The sequence below is a fragment of the Panthera uncia genome, chromosome E1 (genome assembly GCF_023721935.1).
Source record: "Panthera uncia isolate 11264 chromosome E1, Puncia_PCG_1.0, whole genome shotgun sequence".
Lineage (NCBI taxonomy): Eukaryota > Metazoa > Chordata > Mammalia > Carnivora > Felidae > Panthera > Panthera uncia.
Genome location: NC_064814.1, coordinates 4,774,449 through 4,782,935, shown reverse-complemented (window position 1 = coordinate 4,782,935; position 8,487 = coordinate 4,774,449). Strand labels below are relative to the sequence as shown.

The following is an 8,487-nucleotide window of genomic DNA, read 5'->3' as shown; positions in this document are numbered from 1 at the left end:
TTTCTGTTTTTGATTCTTGAACCCGGCCCCAGGGGCTCGGCCTCGCGCCGCGGCCGCCGGAGTGCCAGCCCGCGGGGACCCCGAGGGAGCCGGCCGCGCCCCGCCCGCGCCCCGCCCCGGGGCGGAGCCCCCGCCGCGCCCCGCCTCTCCTCCCTCCCCCGGGGGTGGCTCCGATGCTGGGGGACCCGGGGCCTGACCCCTGGGGGCGGCGCTCCTGAGGCCGGACGAGTCCCAGCCCCGCCCCGGGCCCCTAAGCTTTGCGCTTAGATTTTTGTTTTGAAAACCGGCTTGCAACACTCATTCCACGGGCGCCCTCAGATTACCGTCGTTTTCGGCAGCATTTCCGCCCGCACTTTGGAACCGCCAGCGGAATGCCGAGGCCCGGTGAGGCCGGAAGGCTCGCCTAAACCGTGGCCCTGGACTGCCGGCAAGACGGTGCAAAGCGAAGGTCAACCCCGCTTTACTCCCGGCCACTCCCCGGACACGTCCACAGCGTTTTCAGAGGACACTGCCCGAGCCTGGCCGCTGGATGCCCCTTCTGGGCTGAGACCCAGCAGCCTTCCACACGGGCGTCCTTGTAACGTGGCTGCCCCCCAAAGGCTGTTTCTGGAACTCGGCTTCAGGTGCCTTGTGTCCACTCTGGTCCCTTACTGGCTCTTCCTCTTGGAGTAATTCTGGAAGGTAGCGAAGGTGGAATGAAGGGAAGTGTACTGGTTTTGTTCCTCCAGATCCTTCCAGGGCTCTGTTGCTGAACAGTGTGTGTTTGAGATGACCACGCTGTAACCCGAAACAGTATTTCTCCCCCGCTCCCAATAAACACAGGGCGGACGAAGTGTGTCAGGTACCAGCTGAAAAAACAGGGTGCCGGTTTTTGCTTTGGATACATTTACTGCTGTTTTGGAAAAATTACAGTGCCCGAGCTGACATCTGGTGGGAGCCAAGAAGCTAGAATGGAGTGTTGTTTAAATTTTTTTTTTAATGTTTATTTATTTTTGAGAGAGACAGAGCGTGAGCAGGGGAGGGGCAGAGACAGAGGGAGATACAGAATTGGAAGTAGGCTCCCAGCTCCGGGCTGTCAGCACAGAGCCCGACGCGGGCCTGGAACCCACGGCTTGTGACATCATGACTTGAGCCGAGGTCCCTAACCAACCGAGCCACCCAGGCGCCCCTAGATGGAGTGCTGTTTAAATGGAAGATGCTAGCGTGTGCTCAGGCTTCCTCCTGGTCCAGTTATGACCAATGGGCAAAAGGCAAGCTTAATCCTGCCGCATCACATAATATGAAGGTACAAGCAAAAGGAATTTCAGTGGTGACCGATGAAAAACAGCCCGTAACTGCAAAATGTGGAGTGGGGCTTAGGTCTTAGCTACTGGCTTCTGACCACAAGGGGACTTACGGGCTAAGTGGGTCTTCTTCCTTGTCCCCTGTCCTCACTGTTTCAAAGCTGCTACGTAAGAGGGCCCGTTGTGCAAACTCGGTCACGTTCTGTATCAACTATCAGATGAATAACGGAAAGAAACAAGAAGAGAACAATGCAAAAAACCCAACTCCAAATCAAGTTGCTTTATTTAAAATGATGAACAAGTTTCATCCAAGTGAAAGTTAAAAATACCAGTCAAATGGCAGAGCCACAGGCATTTGGTGGCGGAGCCCACGGCGAGATGAAAGCAGACGTAGGAGGCTGCTGGGTGCGTGTGACAGCTGCAGGAGGCACGAGGACTCAACTCGGCACATGGTCCCCGGCCTTCCGCACTGTCCGGTCACCCTGGAGACAGCCGGCCGGGCCAGTGCTCAGGGGACACGAGGAGTGTCACGTTTTTGAACTACCGATGACAGCCACCACCTGAGGGGCCGGGGCACGAGGTTTGTCTAGTTTGGCTGTACAGAATGTGACATCATTGGAACATTGTGGCAGAAGGCGGGGAGGGGAGTGTGAGGAGGAACCAGGCTCCGCGGGGAACCATCGACAGTACCAGCACACATGACAAACGACTTACTTGTGGAAACGCTACACAGGATTCGAGGAACCTACAGCTGCGCACTTACACGCCTACGTCCTTAGAAAGCACTTTTTACGACATTTACCGCAAAACTCCCGCTCTGTCCCACACGCTCATCTGAGGTCCTAAATCACATCCAGGCGGAACCTCTAATAAATTCACGAAGCAACTTATACCAGCAACTTTCTTGCTTACCCTTAGATATCTTTAGCTAATTTAGAAAGAGAAACCAAATACTAAGAACACGGCTATGATGTTAATTACGTTCTTTTATGAAGCGCTCATAAACTTGTATTTTGTAAAGTCTGAACTTGCTTTTCTGGCCGCGGAAACGGATATGCCAGACTCTACCTACCCCGACCAGCGACCCTTGGGAACCACGGCACACTCACTGTCCCTTAGCTCCACGAGAGGAGGGACCTGGACTCGTCACCGCTTCATCTCCAACACCTAGAACAGTGGCTGGCACTCAAACGCAGGCTGGGTGCTCGAATGACTAATCAATGGGCATCTGCGAGCCTGAGCCAAATGTGAACAACGTCCCTGTGTTTGGTGGCTCTCCCCTCAAAGGTGTCACCCTGAATATCCCAGCACTACTGACGACCCCAGAGGCACCTGTGTGCGGCCCTGGATACTCAGGCTGATGGTAGAACCCTTGGTGCTCACTCCCGAAGCCCCAGAGGCTCCCCCCCCCCCCCCCCCCCCCCCCGCCCCCCCCCCCCCCCCCCAGTGTCTTCATCCACCTGCTCCTATCAGACGTTACCGGTCCAAGAGCCCTCGTTCCAGGACCCAGCGCATTGGGTTTTAAGTTGAAGAATCCCTAGAAAATAGTTTCATGCGGATCCTTCTCTCACTACTGCTGATGGCACGCCGAGCAGCTCAGGCCACGCGGGCAGAAGGGTTGACGTCAGAACAGATGGCCCTGGTCCCCACTTTCCTGAGCACCCAGCCATCACTCCACTCCTTTCTCAGTTTCCGCACCCCATCCCTGCTTTCTTTCCATACTGGTGTGCTCGGCTGGCCCACGGTGACAGGAAAAGGGGAGGCGTGGGAGGTGCTGAATCCCGGCCTGGCTAAAACAAAGACTGTCCCATGGTCATTCATGGGCCAGCGACAGCCCAGTGGCAGCATGTAATCTGTGTGAGCCAGATGCTTTCAGGTGAAGGGACTGCGAGCCTGCCAGATGAGCTGGATCCCTTATTTCTGAGTATTGTTTGTCAAACAGGAATCACCCATCGCTGGAGCCTCTGGGGGGGGGGGGGGGTGCTAATCTCTCCAATTTAAACTACCCTGTCGTCGCAGCCACTGCACGCCCCCTGGTGGCGAATAGCCTTTTGCTTTTGTTGGTTTTCCTTTAAACCGAGGCTTAGAGAGAAGTTGGTACGAACTTGAGAGGAAGGTGCGATCGCCCCGTAGCAATACTGGGGAGATGAAAAAATTATTTTGAAGATGGCACGAAAATTTTAAAAAGGAGGAGGAACACCATTCAGGTATTAATACAAACAGGTTACAAGTTCCGTGTGTGACTTTACTCACACGCACACACACCCTGGAGCCCGGGGCCGCCTGAGCCCCGTGGCCGGGCGGGGAAAGGAGGGCGGGTGACGGGCGCCAGCGCTGAGGAAGGTGGCAGACGTTCTCCATCCCATCCGGCCGCTTCTTTGGATTGGCATTTGAGGATGCAGAAAACACAAAATAGGGGCCCAACCTCCTAGAGTAAAGCCACTCGACCGACCTAGTGTCAAGAAATGACAACCACTCTGTTAAAAATGTAACCTCTGCACAGAAGAGACCTGGGTTCCCCAGATTAAATCCACGTGTCGGGAGGATCTGGGGGAGGCGACACCACACGATTCCAGGATGCGTGCACACACCTCGCGGCTCGCCCGGGAGACTACGGTGAGCGCTCGCTCCTCTGCCCTCCGGCTGCTACGTGCCCTGGCCCGCGTTCCCACCCAGAAGACGGCACGTCCCTGCCAAGCCCCCTTTTAAGTTTAGTTGAATTCAGGGACGGATTAAGGCAAGCAGAGAAGAATGAAGAGGGCAAGACGTGGAACCTGCTGGTCAATCCCCAAGCGTTCACGGCGGAGTCGTCTGGAAGCCCAGACAAGATCCCAAAGGCGAGAAGCACCGTATACAACCTCACTCCAGACGTGCAGCCCGAGGCGCCCACCTCGTGTCTGCCGGTCAAACGAACGGGGACACTCATCGCGACGTCTCTCGCGGAGCAGATCACGCGGCAGGAAAGACCAGGACACATCTGTCAGGTGGCAGCCCCGTTCCTCATTCACGTTCCGTGATGAGAATGCACTGAACACCTTTCCTCTCTGTCCCCAACCCAAACCCCGACGCGGTGTCCTTCCCCCCAGGACGCTCGGCACACACACACCGCCGGGACGCACGAGGCCCTCCGACGGCGGAGAGAAGGGAACGCATCACAAGACAGTGCTCGCGGTGGTGAGCGGTGCCGCACGTGCCGGCTGGGTCGCCACCACGCGGCTTCGGACAAAGGGTGACACGGGGAGGTGGCGCACACGCGGCACTTCGTACGCGTAACCGGCTCGCACGCAAATCCGAGTCCGCTCGCCCCTCAGGGCCCGCTGGTGGGCAGCCGGCTCTCGGACGGCAGAGGTTCCGCACCAACGGTCGGTGAGGAGTCAGACGCAGCCGGCCGCTCCCGGGATGGCGGCCCTCCGGCCTCGGGGCGGAGCAGCGTGGTTCAGAGACAGCACAGGCCTTGTCACCCAGGGGCCCACGGGCCTGCAGCCTTTCGGGGTTTCACTGAGGGTCGTGAGCTTTTAAACTTCTTGGCCATCTATTCTTAGGAAGCAGTGAAAACAGCATTTGACCGAAGACAGAAGCCTGGACCAGAGAAGGATGATCCAAATTCAAAGAAGACAGAGGAGAAGGAGGGAGCAGAAGACGTGAAAACTGAGTCAGGTGGCCGCCAACCACGTACGCAGGAACCACCTCAGGGACAGTCTCTCTCTTTGCTCAGGGGTGAGCCCGGCCTCCACAAGTGTCCCTAATCCTGCCAAGGAAAGTACAACTGCCTGTAATCAGCATGTAGACGGCACAGTGGGTGCAAAGCTGGAAGGAAACGTTAAAGCCGAACCCCAGGACCCCACGTGGCATTAAGGGCAGGGCTGTCCCTACGACCTTCCCTTCCAAGTTACAAAGTCACACATGGCGGGCAGGTAGGAGTGAGTCCGCGACAACACAGACGCCTTAAAAAGGCAAGAAGTGAAATCTAAGAGCGGCCTGAAGAGGGCAACTGGGTTGAGGAATGCACGTTCTAGTCCCACAAGTTCAGGTGAACAGGACACCTGAACTTCTCGTGGGATTCCAGTGTGACTGCAGAGGACGAGGGAAACAGACAGAAAGGAACATGGGTCCTAAACTTTCCTAACACACCGAAGACAACACTCTGCTCCGAGATACAAAGGACGCGACAGGGACGTCGTCCGCGGCACTGCCGGGGCCTCAGACACTTAAAAAGTCGCGGGAGCTTCAGTATCTGACTACCTTCCCGAAACGTCTCCCCGTCTCCCCGTTGCAGACGCGCTGCAACTCGCTCCGTGGCAAGGGGCTCTGGGATCCGGGCCCCGGGGCGCACGGCAGCCACCAACCCCCCTCCCCGTAAGCCCGTCAGGTGCCCAGCACAGGGCCACTACCGGCAGAAATGACCTTAGTGACTTTAAGCGTTCGCTTATCGAGATCCACTCTGGTTTGAACGAGCGTGGGAGACGGGCCAGAGACCTCACAAAACACCCGAGTTCTGCGCCGCCATCTCCCTCGGTGTGAGCGCCCAAAGGGACGACGGCAGTGGGGGACAACGCCAGGAGGCCACACCTCAGGCCCTCAGGAGGCACGGGGAACTTCTCCCGCGCTGCCGCCTGTACAGCTGTAACCATCGCCTCCCCGCCGAGCGCGCACGCCAGCGGAGTCCCTGCTGTCCCCCAAGGCCGCAAGAATAACAAGGGGGGGGGGGTTCTGGTATTCTCGAGGGGAACAAATGGCAAGGATAGAAAACGGATTTAATTTTTATTAAATAACATTAAGGGTGTCCTTGGCACCATCCGCACAGATTCTTGCCTTTCCGCGTAAAAGAAGCCACGTTAACCTGCACCGGTAGCGGTGAAAAAAGCCACTGCAGCAAAGGCCGAGCGAACGGACTCGTGTTCCGAGAGCGCCCTCATTCTCTGCCTTTGTCCGGCCCTCCCCTTGACCGCGGACCTGAAAGGCTGACCTCCCCAGGGCCCCGCCCCTCGTGTGGCCACGTCCCTCCTACGCAGACGGCGGCCGTGCGTGGTCACCTGGAGGAGCTGCGCTCTTTGCTCACACAGTCGTCCTGGGAGGTGGTGTCCCCGTTTCCCATCATGCTGCACGTCCTCCGCTTCTTCCTGCGGTGCGTCGTCCCGTCCCCTTCAGACCCGGACTCACACTGGACACGGAAGGAGAAAAGCAGGAATTCGACCGGATGCAACCCGGTCTGTCAACCAACCTCCGCCCTCCAGAAACGGCACAAATGTCCGGGTTCTCCCAGAAGCGAAGCAGCCGCTTCTGCCGGCTCCGCAACACAGCCCGCTACCCAGCCCCGGAAACGCCGCGGCTGCCCCCAGACGCCGGGGGGGCCCGCCAGCGTTCTCTGATGGGGGGGCTTACGGGTTTAGAATCGAGACGCGGCTCTAAGGACGGTCTACAGCCGGCGTTCTGACGCCGTATTATGCGATCCCGCTGCGCGGACACAGACCCCGAGGCGGGAGAGAGGGGACATAGGGCCCTTCACAGTCTCGCTCCCCCGCCCCCTGGGGAACACCGAATCGACAGATTCTGCGAAGCGGCAGGACGGCAATTTCACCCGCTGAGGGCACAGGTCCCTCTTCCCCGGTATCCCGTTAGCTTTTAACAAGCCGCTGAGCTTGCGCGGATCCCAGGCTCACGGGTTACATCCGCAGGGAAAATTCTCAGCACAGGCTTTGAGCTCGCGAGGCTCTGCGTCCGAACGCCCACGCTGCCGTTTGCTGGCCGTGTGATCCTGGGCCGCTCACTTAGCCAGATCCCCCAACGCTCCTTTCGCCTCCCAAAGTTCTTGCGATGACCCCCCACGCACACGCGAGGCTACAAACTGGGCGGAATTCACCACACAGCAGGGAGGGTGGCAGCCGGAGCTCTTGGCGGAATCGGCTCTCTCTCCCTCCGGGCCAGGAGGAGGGAAGGCTGCCGCCGAGTCCCCCTGCCAGTGACCTCCCGGGAGGCCTGGGGAGGGAGCAGGGCCTCACCTCCGAGTCCGAGTCGGACGAGCTGGAGCTGGAGGAACTGGAGGAGTCACTGGAGCTGTCGGATGCGATCCCCGTGGACTCCTGAAGGTCAACCGAGTCGGCCAGGACCGCCAACTCGGGGTGCTCTTGCTTCAAGATCCTGAGAGACAAGAAACGTCGTTCCCAGCGCTGGGACCGGCGAGCACACCGAGCACACTTAACCCCGAACCCGGAGCTGAGGCCTGCCTCTCTCGGGAGCGCCCGGGAGTGCCGGACGGGGACGCGGTGAGGACACACGCACCCGCAGGCCGGGAGCAGAAGCCCCCGCGTGCCTGCCGCCCAGGCTCTCCGGAAAGGCGAACTGGCTGCTCGCGGCTCACTCTGACCTTCGCGAAGGAGCCGGCCGTAGTGCCAACGTGTGAGGCACAGATGGCCTGAGTCAGGCTGCGCTTTCGTCCACCTGGGAGAAAAAGTCTCTCTTCCTTGTGTTTTTTTTCTGTTTGTTTCCTCCTGAACCTTCCCTAGTGGATTTTCTAAACCCTTCCTTTCCACAACACAGCGTTTAGTGACTGCAGTCGGGCTCGGTTAAGTTCCCTTCGTAAGCGGAGAAACAATCAGATTTGTAAGAAATAAGAAGCGTCGAGTAACAGAGAGGGTTCCCCTCGCTCGAAGATAAACCTGAACCGGACTTTCAGAGGCGGGAACCCTCCCCTCAGGGACCTAATCTGGCGTCCGCACTAACCAGGGACAAAGCACCTGCTGTGCGGTTAAGGCCTTTAGAACGACCGAGTCACGGCATACAGCGGCCGGTGGGACAAAGTAAGTGGGCCGCAGGTGCCCGAGGGTCCGGGGAGAACAAAGCCACCACCCTTGCTGGCCCTCTCAGCAGGGAAGCTGAGCACTGACCAAGCCAGGATCCCTCTCTTACCCCGAGAGCTGGTCCCTCCAGGTCAGGGTTGGGACACAGTGGCACGGGGTGGCTGGGGGTGGCTTGCACTGCCGCTGCCCGTGCTGTATCTGTTCTGTGGATAAACAGAGGAGCTAAGTCTCCAGGGCAGTCACCTCGCTCACAAGAACTGAAGGTAGTAAGTTCAAAGGGGCATAATGCTTCTGAGTAAGAAAAAGAAAGAACCAAAATAAAACCCAAACAACATGGCTTCCTTTGCTAAGTGCTAGCCTGGGGGGGGGGGGGGGGAAAAAAAAAAAAAAAAAAAAAAAAAAAAAAA

General features: G+C 58.1%; 2 protein-coding genes across 4 annotated transcripts in view; both read right to left on the bottom strand.

The window, feature by feature from the left end:
* Positions 1 to 5,914, bottom strand: part of MXRA7 (matrix remodeling associated 7) — a 34,516-nt gene extending 28,602 nt beyond the window's left edge. The window contains exons 1-3 of the mRNA XM_049638141.1: positions 5,765 to 5,914; positions 4,474 to 4,600; positions 324 to 421 (exon numbers count right to left, since the gene is read on the bottom strand). Of these exons, the coding sequence (XP_049494098.1) occupies positions 324 to 421; positions 4,474 to 4,600; positions 5,765 to 5,914 (375 nt within the window). The remainder of the gene's footprint in view (positions 1 to 323; positions 422 to 4,473; positions 4,601 to 5,764) is intronic.
* A 113-nt stretch (positions 5,915 to 6,027) lies between these two features.
* Positions 6,028 to 8,487, bottom strand: part of JMJD6 (jumonji domain containing 6, arginine demethylase and lysine hydroxylase) — a 6,219-nt gene continuing 3,759 nt past the window's right edge. Inside the window, exons 5-6 of one of the 3 annotated variants that reach the window (XM_049635629.1) lie at positions 7,283 to 7,421; positions 6,028 to 6,444 (exon numbers count right to left, since the gene is read on the bottom strand). In XM_049635629.1, coding sequence (XP_049491586.1) covers positions 6,313 to 6,444; positions 7,283 to 7,421 — 271 coding nt within the window. In that variant the 3' untranslated portion in view covers positions 6,028 to 6,312. Of the gene's footprint in view, positions 6,445 to 7,282; positions 7,422 to 8,189; positions 8,284 to 8,487 lie in introns of those variants that run through there. The other 2 variants (XM_049635630.1, XM_049635631.1) reach the window with 2 other exon arrangements.